Here is a 15,959-nt window from a genome sequence, read left to right on the forward strand (position 1 = left end):
AATAGTCAAACAACTGTTTGACTTTCCTTCCTCTTTACAGATGTAGAGCAACAGCAAAATAAATAGCTACATTTTAAATGAACTCCAAAAGTTAATGTACAGTTTGTTAAAAAAAAAAAAAAAAGGAAGAAGAAGAAGATGAAAACAAAGGACGTTTTCGCAATAGTTCGATTTAGAAAAGTAATTTCACTTTTTTGTTCCAGACAATACTGGTGACTAATGTTGCAGGCTGCTCTCTTCGACTTGTGTCCATCAGATGCTTGCAGAGTCATAAACATGTTTTGTGGCTGAAAAAGGACAAATGTCGCCATTTGCAAAGAGACAAAAGGGGAACCACTTTCCCTTTGAGGAGTCCATCAATTAGCATTACAAGCTAAACCATTAGCATAAGAAGCGTCGCATGTCAGTCATGACAAGCCGGAGCACAAAACGCGACACGCAGTTCAAGAAAAGCCAACATTTCAAGCAGATGTCCGTCAATAAATAACTGAGCGCAGCGCCCCCCCACGGAGGGGAGGGAAGGGACGGCGGGGGACGGCGTCACTGACGGCGTCACTGACGTCACACGCACAACGTGCAGCGGGGCACCATTTAAGCGGCGGAGGGGGACGCGAGCCTCCTCACTTCAGCCCCCGCATGTCATGGAGCCTCTCGCCGGCAAAGTGACGCTCGGCAGCCGCAAAAACAGAAAGAAGAACACCGCCTTCTCCGTGGAAGACATCTTGGACCCGCGGAAGTTCACCGGGGCCTCCGCGCAGCCCGATACGGCTCGCTCATGCGCGCTCACTTCATTAGGTACGCCTTGCGATGACGTCATCACGCTCACTTGTGGGTGACACTGCGCTGATAAGACATTTCGAGGTCTTGTACAAGAAATACTTTTGTGCATCACTATAATTAATACACGTCGAAGTATTTCACCTCGGATTATTTCTGTCACTTTTAGGGAGCATTTATGTGGATTTAGGAGTACTGTACGTGTTTGAGTACATCTATACGAGTATTTTCTGTAACTTTTATTATTTGAGTACAAAAAGGAGTATTCAGGTCATTTTTAGGGAGTATTTCAATAGATTCGACAAGTACCTTTGAAAAATGATTTCAGTCAATTTAAAAGTATTTGAGTACATCTAAGAGTATTTCAGTAGATTCAAGAGTAACTTAACAGGCGTTTGAGTACATATAGGAGTATTTAGGTCCCTAAAGTATTTGCCAAACAAACATTTCCGTATTTCATATCACTTATGCTGATCATTTGATTAATTGAGTATTTGTGTAACTTTTCGAGAGTTACATTCCTCCGTTTTAAGTTTAGGGGTCGTTAGCGTCAGCGAAATCAACTTCTGAACGCACGACCAGAGTTTTAATTCTCTTCCTTTCCCAGCTGCTGCGCGAGTGGGCACCAGAGAGAAGCCAGATCCGTCGGCAGGTGGCGCCAGCGGACCGCCGCCTTCGACGCGGGCGAAGAAGCCAGCGAGGTCAAAGTGCGTTAGCCGCCGCGCGCGTACCGCCTTCACGCTGGACCAGCTTCAACTTCTGGAGTTGAGCTTCCATCACTGTCACTACTTGAGCCTCGTGGAGCGCCACGCCCTCACCGGCACACTCGGCTTGACCCACACGCAGGTGAAGATCTGGTTCCAGAACCGGCGCACGAAATGGAGGAAGGAGGAGGGCCTGAGGATGGAGGAGCCCCGGCGCGCGCACCCCGTCCACCGCTTGAGCGAAGCCGACGTCGCCACCTGGTGGTCGTCGTCCGCGCTCGCCTTCAGTCGTCAGATCGTCGGCGCGCGGCTCCGCCCCTTCGCACCGCAGATGACACGCCCACTTTTTTTTTACAGCTGAGATCGAGATCAGTAATCGACCAATGAAATAACAAACTCGACATCAGCATGGATGTGATCACGTGAACATGATTGAAAAGATGATCACGTGACAAGTGGAGACTAGAATGTGAACGCTGACATACTATAAATATTTTATAACTGTAGTGATGTAAAATAAATTATAATTTTTTTTAAATATATTTTGACCTATTGCTTGTTTGGCCTCGTGAGGGGGAATCATGAGAAAAAAAATCCAATATTGGTCAAGCCACAGTTAAAAGTCATTAAGTCGATTGAACTACATTGCCAGCATTTGAAAAATGTCTGTGATTCTTCTTTTTCAGTCTCCCACAAAATGTATGTGCTTTTTAATTTTTTTTAAAGGACTTCACACACACTGTATTGTAGGCTACTTTGTGGCAACATACAGTAATAAAAAATGTAATACAATATAAATAATTAAACAATATTTACTTTTGCACATTGAGTTGTTGTGAAGTTTGCTGCTGCCATCTAGTGGTGGAAAGCCTGAAGCTCACACAAATCCTTTTTTGTAGCAAAAAAAAAAAAGGCTGAAAAACAAAACAAAAGTCAAGGCAGGTATTTAAGAGAGTTTTTTTCCACACAAAAAAAATGTTACGGGAAATGATTTGAATATTTGTGTGTTGTGCAGTCCAGCATGTTGCTCAGATGTTTTGGGTTTTTGTTTTCCCCCTTCTGGCGTGATAAGAAAAAAGTCAGCAATGAGAACCAGATGAAGGCCAAAGTAAACAAAGACAGTAAAACACAGAATGGTCACAAGAGAAATCGCGACGGGCGGGGGTCACGAACTATTTGATTGCAAACGAGTGGACGCACTCGTCAAACGTTGCCATCTTGAAACCATAACCCTTGTTTGAAATATAAATCTTGCCTTAAAACTCATTTGAATCCCTATTTTGAAACCATATCCCAGTTTCCAACCCCTAATTTGAAACCCTATCCATTGCCTGAGGCGTCCGAATTTCAACCAGCCCTAAACCTAGTTTGAAAGCCTAATCTTGGTTTCGACAATTTGAAACCAGAATCCATTTAAGGTCGAACCTTGCCTTCAAACCCTAATTTGAAGCCCTAACCCTTGCTTGAAAGCCCAATCTTGTCTTCAGACCCTAATCCACAATCCTATTTCAAAATGGAGGCCATATATTGAGACCATCTTGGGATCATCATTCCAAAGCCAACCCCTTTGCTTAAAACCCTAATCTTGCCTTGAACCCGGAATTGGAAGCCCTAACTGAGAGTTGGAAAGCCGATTTGCACGAGTGACTTTCTTTTCTGTCTGCGTTTGTTTTATTGTTCGCTGATCAGCAACGAAAACAGGAAAAATTCCAAAATCGCGGTCGGTTTACGAGAAAAGCTGCTCATCGCATAACTCAGACGAAAGGCCTCGGTCGCTCTTTTCCAGATGACTCAGCAGTTGTTGTTGTTTTTTTCTTCTTCTACTCTGAGACTGCAATGTCTCATGTGTCTCCACAAGCTCCTCCTCTGGCCGGGACAGAGAAAAAGGACTGAAGAAGAAGAAGAAGAGGAGGAGGAGGAGGAGGAGGAGGCTGCTTCCAGACTTGAAAACAATCATCGTCGGTCTCGTCCCCTGCGAGAGCCTCACGTCGTCCGCCTTCTCGGGGAGCACATCTGGCCCTGGGTCGCTCCTCGCTCAGCTTCTTTTCGTCGCTTTTCTTCCCGCAGCCATGAGGCGCTTTTTGGCGCCCGCCTGCCTGCTCTTGACGCTGACGGCCGTCCTGCTGTGCGGCGGCCAGCCGGACGGGGGAGGGGGAGCTCAGGTGAGGGAGCCCCGGGGGCTGGAGGAGAGACGGGGGCCGGGCCAGCCCCGTGGCCACCCCCCAGACGACCCCGGGGACCGAGCGTCGGACGAGCCGGCGTCGGAGGTGGAGAAGCCAAAAGCCAAGAAGAAGAAGAAAACGCCGCAGGAGGTGGAAGCAGGTGAGAGTCGGCGGCACCGTTAATTCTCCACAATAGGAAGTTACGTAATGAAGACTTGCGTTGGAGGGGCCGGCCATTTGCTGCGTTGAACCCGACATGACCTTTGAACGAGTGCTGGGCAAATGAGGCGTTATGAAGCACTTGTGATATTTTTTGGACTCCTCTAGATGGCGCTCTTGGTTCAAACAGTGGGAATTTCAATTTAAACCAAGAGCACCATCTGGAGGAGTACAAAAAAAATATTGTAAGTGCTTCATGAAGCTTCATTTTCCCATCACTACTTTGAACGGAGAAGTAGAAGTAATTTAGTATTTAATTTACCAATTTAGTTCACTTGAATTAGTTTTTTTTATTCGCTATGAACTGCCAATTTGTAGTAAAAAGTTTTGACTGGCAATGCTGTTCAAAAGTACTGAAAGTTGTTCAAACGTATTTGTCTGTAGGCAAAATGCTAAAAACAGCATTTTTTTTTCAAATAATAATAATAATAATAATGACTTGCGCATATGTAATTGTGGTGTTACCCCATGGCATTATGGGAAAAAAAATGCTATTTTGTTTTTTAACCACCCTAAACTGAAATACTAAACCTGAAATCTGTTACCGCAGCTGGAGTGTATCAAATAAGTAAGTAATACATAAGTATAAATTAAAAAAAATAAACAAGTAAATTATAAATAAATAAGTATAAATAAGCATAAAAACAATCACGTGATCACAGTGCGCTAACTAGGGGTGTCAAAATTAGTAAAGAAGTAGTCGAGTTTGGCCTCACGGGCCGCGTGTTGTGCTTCTGTCAAGCCAAAGCCAGGAAGGCGGCGGAGAAGGAGGCCAAGGCCAAGAAGCAGAAGACGCCAAAGCCCACCAAGAAGCCCAAACAGCCCAAAGCCACCAAGAAGCCCAAAGCGGCCAAAAAACCCAAAGCCACCACGACCGCGACAGCCGCCGCAACGGCGACGCCAGACACCAAACCACTGACTCAGCCCGCCACAGACGCAAGTATGTGGGTTTTGATTTGTTTTTCCGTTCAAGCGGGAGCTCAATGTTCTCCAACGAGTGATGGGTGAGTAACAAAATTATTGTTGTTTCCATAGCAACCAGACACCCCCCCACCGCGCAGCCCAAATGGGAGGAGCCAGAAGAACCAGACCTGATCAGGAGGATACCAGGTCAGTGGGTGATGTGAAAACTAAAAAAACAAACGTGGTCAAGGTCAGACGATTCTCTGTGTTGTTTGTGCTGACACCGTGTGGCCAACAAAGGAAATGTAGTTTATTTAGAAAAGTGTCCGCATTTAGTTTTGGCTTGAGCATCTTTTTCTGTTTTAATGTAGTTTTTCACATAGATGGACATCACACGTCATAAAAAATAGTTTCTCACTTCAGATGTTTTGCAGTTTAACTAAACGTCGACACAAATCTCAAAGTAATCCATCATTTACTATTTTCCTAACATGGTTTTCTATAATGCAGTTGTTCATTTGGTTTATTTAGCTTTGCAAAAAAGAACTACAAACATGTTTCTATGGGTTATATGCCACAGAGGAGGCGGGACTTCCAACTTCCTGCTTTTCACACATCAGCTTTTGTTTACGTTTCCTGTTTGCGACGTGTGGGCTGTGTCGCAGTTCTTGCACTTCCGCTTTTGTCTCCCTCTGTTGCGCGATCCCGTCGACGGGTGCGAGTGTGTAGTGAGTGTGTCTGTCTCAGTTGCGAAGCATTTCAGAGAGTTGACACATCGGCGGGAGCGCGCAGTTGGGGGGGGGGGGGCGTGTTGGAACGCGGCCACTGTGTGAAACCCGGAAGTCGGAAGTACGTGCCATCTACGGCAGTCTTCGACTCAGCAGTTAACACTGATTGTTTGCTGTCTCAAGGACGATTACAAACATCAAATTGATCAGTTCTTAACACAATGTATTTTGTTCTTAACACATTATTTTTGCTTTTTCATCTAACAATCACAAACAGAACACTAAACATTATAAATTAAGAAAAGTTATCTAAAATGATTCATCGTTTTTCACAAATAAATATTCATTGGATAATCGATTAACGGTCAAGTAGAGCTTTCACTATCCATAAAAAAAAAAAGTAGTGTATTGTCGATTATTCCATCGACTAACCAAATGTTCAATCACATTTTTTCCATTTTTTTTTCTTAATCCAATTGAGTGGATTTAACTACTCATTATTTATTCACTTTTGTACATAGCCTATGCATGATTAACCATCAACAAATTTAGCCCGTGCTAAACGGTTAGCAACCGCAATTAGCATGAGCGCACTAGTGATGACCATTTAAGGTAAACAAACACTAGCTACCATTTAGTTCACACATACAGTACGTCATTATATCTCCATTACGCATCTTAATAGTCTCTTTAAAGTGATTTACAGCCGATGCTTCAGTAAACCTCTTGGCTACAATAACTTCCTGTCCACTCCACTGCAAAAAAAAATGTCCATGTAGAAATATGGACGGTGGAGCAAACATTTTCAGTCAAGCTATTTTTTTTAAAGTCGACTTGTCCGACTTGGTCGCCTTTTTTTTTCGCAGCCCTTTAGTCGAGTAATTGTTGCACCTCCAGTTCCCAACAGTTGTTACGGCTGATTAGACATTTAAACGAGTCAGTGTTGGTTTAGTAACAAATATGCAAGTTGGTTTAAATGGAGCCATAATTTCGATATCGTTTGTGAATTTTAGGCAGAACCCAAAACGAACTGACCACTCCGGAGGTGATCATGTACATCCCAGGTATTCTCCAAACCCCGGCGCTGGCTCACGTAACTTGCTCGATTCCCTCGGGAGAAACTTTTGCTTGTGTTGCAGAGGAGACCACAGACGTCCCCTTTGTCATCCCCTGGTACGAGGAGTACGACTACGACGACCGTACGCGACGTCCGCCGCCCGCCGCCGCCCCGCAGCACGTCGAGGAATAAATCATCGTCAACTACTGTTGTTGTTTTTTTTTTTTGACAGTTGCCAAGAAGAAGCAAGAGGAAGAAGAGGAGAAAGCACGCAAAGAAAAGGCGGAAAAGGCGGAAAAAGGTCAGGAATGATCAAACCAGTGGGGGGGGGGGGGGTCGACACATGGAAGTGGTTTGCGCAAAAGCTCACGTTGACACGTCTTTTTTGTTCTGTGGTTCGTTGAAGCCGAGCGTCAGAGAAAGAAATGGGAGGAGGAAGAAGAGGAGAGACTCAAAAACATCTCACAGCCACCAGAACCCAAAAGTAAGACGACGATCAGCCAAACATGAAGATTGTCTTCGCGTGTCCGCTGAAGTATCTGAAGTGCGTCTTTGGTGGCGTGTTCAGAATGTCCTCCTCTGGGTTTGGAGTCTCACCGCGTGGAAGACGACCAGCTGCTGGCCTCCTCGCAGTCCCAACACGGGTTCGCCGCTCAGAGGGGAAGACTCAACATGCAGGTGACGAAGCGTCGCCATTGATCGATCAGCACAACACACTGGACTGGACTGGCAGATTACAACAGACGAGACCTACCAGAATCCAATGAACTGAATGGGACACTGGTCCACGTTTGACTACCAGATTACACTTTATTAACTGGACTGTACCACTAGACCGCAAACTCGACAGGACATACTAGACTGGACCACCTGATTACACTGCACCTTACTGGACTCAGACCGCAATGGAGAACCAGAACCCAAAGGAACGACTGAATTGCCAGTCCACACTTGACTACCAAACTACAAAGGACTGAAGTGGACCTCCAGAACATACGAGACTGGACCACCAGATTACATCAGATAACACTGGACCTCACTGGTCTCAGACCGCACTGGAGAACCAGAACCCAAATGAAGGACTGGAACGTCAGCCCACACTTGACTACCAAACAAAAATGGACTGAACTGGACCTACAGACCATACTAGACTGGACCACCAGATTACATCAGATAACACTGGACCTCACTGGTCTCAGACCGCACTGGAGAACCAGAACCCAAATGAAGGACTGGAACGTCAGCCCACACTTGACTACCAAACAAAAATGGACTGAACTGGACCTCCAGAACATACTAGACTGGACCACCAGATTATACTGCACCTTACAGGACTCAGACCGCAATGGAGAACCAGAACCCAAAGGAACGACTGAATTGCCAGTCCACACTTGACTAACAAACTATAAAGGACTGAAGTGGACCTCCAGAACATACGAGACTGGACCACCAGATTACATCAGATAACACTGGACCTCACTGGTCTCAGACCGCACTGGAGAACCAGAACCCAAATGAAGGACTGGAACGTCAGCCCACACTTGACTACCAAACAAAAATGGACTGAACTGGACCTACAGAACATACTAGACTGGACCACCAGATTACATCAGATAACACTGGACCTTACTGGACTCAAGACGGCACTGGAGAACCAGAACCCAAAGGCATGATTGGAACACCAGTCTACACTTGACCACCAGACTACAATGGACTGAACTGGGCTGGACCTCCAGACCATACTTGACTGGAACACCAGATCACACTTAGCCACCAACTCCACACTTGACTGTACCAGACTGGACTTACGCTTGTCCTACGTGCTAGGGTTCCACCAACAATGAAGATCTTTACGGGGGTGCGTGGTGCGCAGAGCCCGAAGAGACCAACAGCTGGTTTGAGGTGGATGCTCGACGAGAGGTGGAGTTCTCGGGCGTCATCACACAGGGAAGAAATTCTGAGCAGATGTGGGTCTCTCAATATCACCGGGATATGTTCCAGACACAAAACTCACTATTTATGTTTTTAATTACTGTCCATCCGTTGTATTTGTTTGTTGTTGCAGCGAAGACTTTGTGTTGTCCTACTTCGTGGCCTTCAGCAATGACAGTCGCGATTGGACGATTCTCCACGACGGCTACGCCGAATGGGTAAGTAGCGGGACCCTTGCCAGGGCGAGGTGAGAACTTTCACGACAGAAAAAAAAGTGACAACAAAACAAACATTCCCTCTTCCAGTTGTTCTACGGGAATGTGGATAAAGACACTCCGGTTCTGAACCAGTTTTCTTGGCCGGTAGTGGCACGTTACATCCGAATCTTGCCGCAAAGCTGGAACGGCAGCTTGTGTCTCCGGGCAGAGATTCTGGCGTGTCAACTTCCCAGTCAGTGTGCCGAGAACACTCCCACGCACCTCATACAGCAGATCCTGATCCAGAATCCTTTTCCCTAGAAATGAAGGCGGGTCAGATGTTTGAAGCTGTAACATCATGATCATCTTCGCAGGTAGTCACCACAGCGAGAACGAAGTCAAGTCGTCCGACGAGCTCGACTTCCGACACCACCACTACAAGGACATGAGACAGGTCAGTATCTCTTCAGTACTGAATATCAATACCGTATAAACTTTACGAGTAGTAAACATCCTAATATTCTTGCCGGTTTCAGATGATGAAGGTGATAAATGAGGAGTGTCCCAACATCACCAGAATCTACAACATCGGTAAAAGCTCTCAGGGTCTGAAGATGTACGCCATGGAGATCTCCGACAACCCGGGGGAGCACGAGATGGGTACGGGATCGCTTGTTTGTCAAATAATGTTTACAAAACAAGTCAATGTTTTCTTGTCCAGGGGAACCAGAATTCCGGTATACGGCGGGTCTCCACGGTAACGAGGTTCTGGGCCGGGAGCTCCTACTCCTATTGATGCAGTTCCTATGCAAGGAGTACAAGGACGAAAACCCTCGAGTGCGCCGCCTGGTGGACGGAGTGAGGATCCACCTGGTGCCGTCCCTCAACCCCGACGCGTACGAGCTGGCCTTTGAGGCGGTACGAAGAACCGAGAGCGGCCGACCCGGTGTGTCACTTTTGGGTCGTGTTAAGAGACTTGATTCGGTTGTCTTTCTGTCCTTCAGGGATCTGAGATGGGCAACTGGGTCGTGGGCCACTGGACGGAGGAGGGTTATGACATTTTCCAAAATTTCCCGGATCTCAACAGCATTTTGTGGGGGGCGGAGGACCGTGGGTGGGTCCCACGCTTTGTATCCAACCATCACATTCCCATGCCGGAGAACTTCCTCAACGGATCTGTGAGTTGAGATGTTTGATGCTTATCGTTGCATTTGGTAGATGGACCTTCGGTGGGAATTTACTGTACTTGATGCGTCTCCTATTACCGCCAATATCACGTCAACGTAATGACACGAACCATCAATACCATACAAAAAGGAAGAAAAAAAAACTGAAACCACAACAATCCTGTCCTTCCTTCCTTTTCTCGGTCTCTCCTTCGGTCTCTTGAGGCCTCCCTGATTTGATGTTTTTTGGATTTGTTGGGGTCTGGATGTTTCTTGGGCTGGGGAGGAGTTCTGGTGGGGGGTGTCTGGTCGGTGCTGGATTTCGCCTTCCTTGGTTTTCTTTGGTCCCCTCGGGTCTCCTGACGGCGGTGTTCGGTTTAGGTGAACGGTATGAGATTTTTTCTAATAGGTTTTCTGGTGAGCTAACAAATACACGCACGCACGCACGCACGCACGCACATACACATACTCACCCACACACACAAAAAAAAAATAATATATATATATATATATATATATATTAAAACAAAAAAAAAAAAAAAGAGCAATGATGATGACATTTCCGAATGAACAATACTGAGCTCTTAAAGAAGAAGAAAAAAAAATACGATACAAAAAGGAAGAAAAAAAAACTGAAACCACAACAATCTTTGCCCCGACAAACCAGAGGATACAGAAATGCTGACGACATCAAGAACCAGCAAGTAGTTTTTTAGTTCCATGGCCTAGCGTGACTGTTTATGAAGGTTCTGGGCAGAATCGGAAAACAAGGCAATAACGGTGGCTAAATTCGGATTGGACCAAAACAAAAATTCGAACATCCACAAACACATACTGGGAAGCAGCGCTCAGAAACCAATTTGACTGTTCTGCGAACGCAAACCGCTAAAACAAAAACGGTGTTTTCTTTCCGGCCTTCAGATGGCCGTGGAGACCAAAGCCATCATTTCGTGGATGGAGCGAACCCCCTTCGTGTTGGGGGCAAACCTGCAAGGCGGCGAGAAACTGGTCACGTTCCCTTTCGACATGCAGCGGCCGCAGATTCCGGTAAGGCCCACAGTAGAGGTGGGGGGGACCAGGGTCATGTGACTTGACTCGAGTTAGGCTTAAGTCAGCGATTTTAGGACTCGGGACTTGCACGCCTTAAAATAGTGAAAGACTTGGTATCCATGAGACTGGATTTAACCTCAACTTCAGCTACGTTACTTGATGAGTCTTACCTTTTTACATTTGAAAATCTAAATTGACATGGTAGTGTTTGTGAAATCAAAATGGTTTTATCCTGGCAACCCACCATTAAGTGGATTCCAGAGACCACCTAATGAATAATAACAGAAGGAGAATTGAAGATTGTTGGAATTGGATTATAGGATTGTGTGTTGGTTAAAATCAGAAAAAAACTGAATGGTTCGTTCAGTCAAAGTTAACAGAGACACCAAGGACGATATCTTAACTTTTTTCCATCTCTATAAAACCCAGCGGCAGGTGAGATTTGTTAACGAGTTAAAGCTCGCCACTATAAGCTGGCCAATAGGGAGCCATAACATGAACCTCGGAATCCTGACGACCTTTTGCCGTCCTAAGCTGAGCGATGGCCGCCACTGGAAGGCCAATGACGAGATGAGCGAGGACACCTGGGCCCGCATTCAGCGCCAGAACGAGGGCGCCCTGCGGGAGACGCCGGACGAGGTCATGTTCCGCTGGCTGGCCATGTCGTACGCCCACAGTCACCTGACCATGACCGAGGTCCAGCGTGGGTCCTGCCACGGCGACGACGTCACCAGGGGCCAGGGCATCACCAACGGCGCCAACTGGAAGCCCACGGTGGGAAGTAAGTGCCCGCGTGGATTCTAACATCGGCTTGTGTGCATTGAATGGAGGGAACTGGAAACTTGTGGGAAATTACAATAAGTAACAAGATTCAAGTCGGTATTCGGTCATAGCGAACGCAGATTTTGGGCTGCGCGTCCGAGCTCTGCTGCTTACAATGTCCTGAAGTCTCATTCCATGGGAAAAGTGTCCGCTGATAAGTCATTTTGCAAACAACTGGTTATTGTGCAAAAATGATCAACCACCAAACACATCTGGTGAAAACAACAACAAACCTTGTGAGAAGACCCAGCAATGGACACGTTCGCCAGAGTAAATACTGGAAATAGGGGACCTTGAACAACCAACCAATCAATTGGTCAACCAACCAAACCAACCAATCACATAATCAACCAACTAACCCAGTGGGCACACAATGTCCTTCCTCAAGGAAGGCAGGAGTCCTGCAGGTTTTGGAGGTTTCCCTTCTCCAACACAGCTGAAACCTCCAAAAAACCTGCAGGACTCCGGCCCTCGAGGGCCGAGTTTGCCCACCCCTGAACTAACCAAAGAGTTGACTAGAGTCTGGTGCTCAAGTTCGGTCCTCGAGAGCCCCTATCCAGCCTGTTTTCCATGTTTCCCTCCTGCAGCACAGCTGAATCTAATGCTCAGCTAATCGGCAAGCTTTGCAGAAGCCTGATAACGATCCTGACCGTGAATCAGGTGTGTTAGTGGAGAGAAACACGGAAAACAGGCTGGAATAGGGGGCTCTCGAGGACCGAACTTGAGCACCCCTGGTCTAGTGGTTCTCAAGTACCCATATCCAGCCTAATTTCCACGTCTCCCTTTAGCCAACACAGCTGAGGATCGTTATCAGGCTTCATGCAGAGCTTTCTGATTAGCTGATCGTTTGAAACAACCCGTGTTAGCAGAGAGAGACATGGAAAACAGGCTGGATAGGGGGTACCCGAGGACCGCGGCTGAGAACCACTGGACAATCAATTAACTGACCGACCAGGCAATAAATTCATCAACAAACTAATTAATTGAACAACCAACCAACCGTTTTGCCAGCAGGCCGATGAAGAACAGGTCACCAGCCACACTTAAAAAACAAACAAACAACAACCTTCACGTGGAACGTCTTCAGCAACCACCGAGAATCCAGTGGTCTCTATTCAACCCCCCCCCCGATTCTCAGATTAGCCTCCGCTAGCAGCTAGCCGGGAAATTGCTCCGATTAGCCCGCTTTAGTGTGACCCCGCCTCCGCAGGCATGAACGACTTCAGCTACCTGCACACCAACTGCTTGGAGATCTCCATCTTCCTGGGCTGCGACAAGTTCCCGCACGAGAGCGAACTTCCTCTGGAGTGGGAGAACAACCGCGAGGCGCTGCTCTCCTTCATCGAGCAGGTCTGAACCACGGCGGCGCCTCGAAACTGCCGACGGACGCCCCCCCCCCCCCAAGTCAGAGTTTCATTCCAGTTCTACTTTTTGTGTCCAGGTACATCGTGGGATAAAAGGTGTGGTCAGAGACATGGAGGGAAACGCACTGGCCAATGCCACCATATCTGTGGAGGGGATTCGTCATGACATCATCACCGGTATACCCCCCCCCCCCCCCCCCCCGAAAGCCATGAATTCACCATTAATTGACATCCTCCATAATGTGTAGAACTGAAGCTAAACTTAGCATCTTAAGCTAAACTTAGCATCTTCCCCCACATAAGATCTTAGCCAAGTGGTTCTTTAGCTTTATAGGAGGTACTTGAAACCGGGCAGTTTTTTTAGGCTTATTCATTGAACCCCTTCAACAAAAAATATATATGTATTTTTTTTTCAAATTCAAAACATAGGTAAAGGGTTTACTGGTGCGCAAAATGAACAGCGAGAGTAGCGCTTTCAGCTAATCTGGCTTTCTTTACCTTGAATTCAGAAAGTCTTTTGTCCTTGCATTCCCCATCATCTCCACGCAGTTCACGGAAATTTGTTCCTTTCGTTTTTCTACGCGCTGGAGTAGATTTGCTCAACTCGGCATTGCAAATCAGGCAGTTGGGACGCTGAGTCTCGTCACTCAATTTATGGCGCACTTCAAAACAGTTCAGATGGGCCAAACAATGTAGCGTAATCACCCGCAGCCAATAGTCAGGTTTCCATCCAATTGTTTCAAAAAAAATTTTTTAAGCGAATTTACTGGAAATTCGCAAAACGGATATGCGGCTTATGCCCGTTTCCATCTGTTCTTCTTTTGCCAATGTTGAGAGGGGACTTCGCCTCTGTAGGTGGCGCTATACACCTTAGAGATGTGATCCACCAGTAATTTAAAAGAAGAAGACCATGAAACGACTGCGCCGTGCGATGACGTCGTGTGAGATTGCTTTTTGTAATTCTTGATAAACCGTAGTGTTTCTTTGCTGTTTTTTTTTTTTTTTAAATCTAAAATTGCATTAATATTCACTTCTTTAATTAATTCCAAAAATATTTTTGGTTTTGTCCCCCTCCCCCCAAACATACAGTACCTTACTTTATCGTCCGACATTGCTCTGGGACTACAAACGTACGTTTTTCGCAAAAGTTGTTTCCATCGCCAAAATTCGAATTTTCCTTTTTTTGGATACGCCCCCCCATGCGTAAAAAGGTTTTTGCGAATTTTGGGTCCTTTTCGAATTTCTAGCATTTCCAGTTTTATTTTCACATTTCTTGAGAATTCAAATAAAAATGGGTGGGGTGGAAAACCCAACTATTGATGGCGCTGGCACCAAGACAAGTCGTGAGCGCCGTAAAAAAGCGGAGGTTCACGGTTTCCTTATTTTGGAATGTGAGGGAAGGTTGACGCCGCCGTCGTCTCTCTTGGCAGCTCCGAGCGGCGACTACTGGCGCCTGCTGAATCCCGGCGAGTACCACGTAACGGCCAAGGCCGACGGCCACACGCCGCAGACCCGCCTGTGCATAGTGGGCTACGACTCGGGCGCCACGCCCTGCAGCTTCGTCCTGGCCAAGTCCAACTGGGACCGCATCAAGCAGATCATGGCGCTCAACGGCAACCGGCCCATCCGCGTGGTGGCCAAGGCCAAGCCCACGCCGACTGGCGCCGCCCCCGCCCCCACCAGCAGCCTCTCCCCGGAGGAGCAGCACGCCGCCGCCCAGCGGGCGGAGCGACTGCGCCGGTTGAGGATCTTGCGGCTGCGCCGGCTACGACTTCAAAAGCAACGCGCTGGCCTCAGGACCACGCCCCCGACGACCGCTGCCACGACGACTACGACCGCCGCCGCCGCCACCACCGCCGCCACCACCACACGGAAACCCCAGACCACCACTTCCTGGTACGACTCCTGGTTCCCTGTCGACAACTTATCCACCGAGAACCCTTTTGACAGCATCATCTTTGACTCGGTGCCCACTGAGGACTACCCCTTTCACTTCACCATCGACTGACACCAAAACCCTCCCGAGGGACAAGACGCAAAATGGACCTTGAGTCAAAACATTCATTTGCGATAAGTTCCCACAAAATATTGCGTTGGCGGATTAAGAATTAAGCAGATTCCCGCATCCGGTTTTTAACCATCTGAAGGTCCCCAACGCGAGCCCGAGGGCATTTTGATGTCAATTTCAGTTGACAGCTGAAGACGGGACAAACGGTCACACGGAAATAGAACAAGCCACACTTGGACTCTCATCATCAGAATGACTGACACCAGCAGGCCACGCATCAAGCACTCAAATATTACAGTACGTACAGTAATAATTACACTATAAAAACTGTTTATTTGTAATCTCGTTTTTATACAAACCAGTGCTATTTTACATTATTAAAAAAACCTAAAACATTGTTGTGGTTTTTGGTGGGGGCTGGAATAAAGAGGGATCATTCAGAGATACGGAGTAGTGTTAATTTCGTCAACGGAGACTAAACAAAAGTAATTTTGTCAACGCACATTTTTCACTGGACTAAAACTCGACGAGACTAAAACCCTCATGAACACATTCACTCTCAGCCATTTTCAATGAAGTAACCCGTTTTACTGGATTTTGACTGAACTTGCAAGGCCCACAGAATATTGTGTTCTATTGCTATAAAAACATAGAACCTGCCAAGAAAGATTAGAGTCTCTTTCATCAGAAAAAAAAAGTATATATCAATCTATTTCCATTTTGCATTAAAATATCGCTAAGTTTCATCATTATTCACAAATCTGTTTAAAACTGTGGGCAACTCGAGCTTTTTGCAACATGGCCCTGGGTGATCTCTTATGCTCTGCTGCCCCTGCTGGCCGTTTTTTGTGTTAACTACCATTGCTTCAA

At 46.7% G+C, this 15,959-nt stretch overlaps 2 protein-coding genes across 2 annotated transcripts; both read left to right on the top strand.

Moving 5' to 3' along the window:
• Positions 1 to 571: 571 nt before the first annotated feature.
• On the top strand, positions 572 to 2,246 carry pnx (posterior neuron-specific homeobox). Its single transcript, XM_086097298.1, has 2 exons — positions 572 to 795; positions 1,385 to 2,246. Exons 1-2 carry the CDS (start codon positions 642 to 644, stop codon positions 1,840 to 1,842), a joined length of 612 nt encoding a protein of 203 aa, XP_085953424.1. The 5' UTR covers positions 572 to 641; the 3' UTR covers positions 1,843 to 2,246.
• Positions 2,247 to 3,379: 1,133 nt separating this feature from the next.
• On the top strand, positions 3,380 to 15,485 carry aebp1a (AE binding protein 1a). Its single transcript, XM_086097222.1, has 20 exons — positions 3,380 to 3,803; positions 4,605 to 4,802; positions 4,898 to 4,972; positions 6,507 to 6,557; positions 6,633 to 6,692; positions 6,783 to 6,851; positions 6,957 to 7,034; positions 7,119 to 7,228; positions 8,378 to 8,517; positions 8,616 to 8,700; positions 8,788 to 8,932; positions 9,054 to 9,133; positions 9,216 to 9,339; positions 9,401 to 9,597; positions 9,684 to 9,857; positions 10,767 to 10,892; positions 11,430 to 11,676; positions 12,928 to 13,067; positions 13,159 to 13,258; positions 14,512 to 15,485. The coding sequence occupies exons 1-20, from the start codon at positions 3,551 to 3,553 to the stop codon at positions 15,087 to 15,089; spliced, it is 3,030 nt and encodes a 1,009-aa protein (XP_085953348.1). The 5' UTR covers positions 3,380 to 3,550; the 3' UTR covers positions 15,090 to 15,485.
• The last annotated feature ends 474 nt before the right edge of the window (positions 15,486 to 15,959 follow it).

The sequence above is a fragment of the Leptonotus elevatus genome, chromosome 15, assembly GCF_054856555.1.
Source record: "Leptonotus elevatus isolate MCC_2025b chromosome 15, RoL_Lele_1.0, whole genome shotgun sequence".
Classification (NCBI taxonomy): Eukaryota; Metazoa; Chordata; class Actinopteri; order Syngnathiformes; family Syngnathidae; genus Leptonotus; species Leptonotus elevatus.

Excerpts from the sequence above, each read along its gene's own strand:
- pnx (XM_086097298.1), top strand. The coding sequence starts at position 642 with ATGGAGCCTCTCGCCGGCAAAGTGACGCTCGGCAGCCGCAAAAACAGA. Across the intron at positions 796-1,384 it reads ATGCGCGCTCACTTCATTAG|CTGCTGCGCGAGTGGGCACC; the intron begins GTACGCCTTGCG and ends TTCCTTTCCCAG.
- aebp1a (XM_086097222.1), top strand. The coding sequence starts at position 3,551 with ATGAGGCGCTTTTTGGCGCCCGCCTGCCTGCTCTTGACGCTGACGGCC. Across the intron at positions 7,035-7,118 it reads ACAGCCACCAGAACCCAAAA|AATGTCCTCCTCTGGGTTTG; the intron begins GTAAGACGACGA and ends TGGCGTGTTCAG. Across the intron at positions 8,518-8,615 it reads GGAAGAAATTCTGAGCAGAT|CGAAGACTTTGTGTTGTCCT; the intron begins GTGGGTCTCTCA and ends TTGTTGTTGCAG.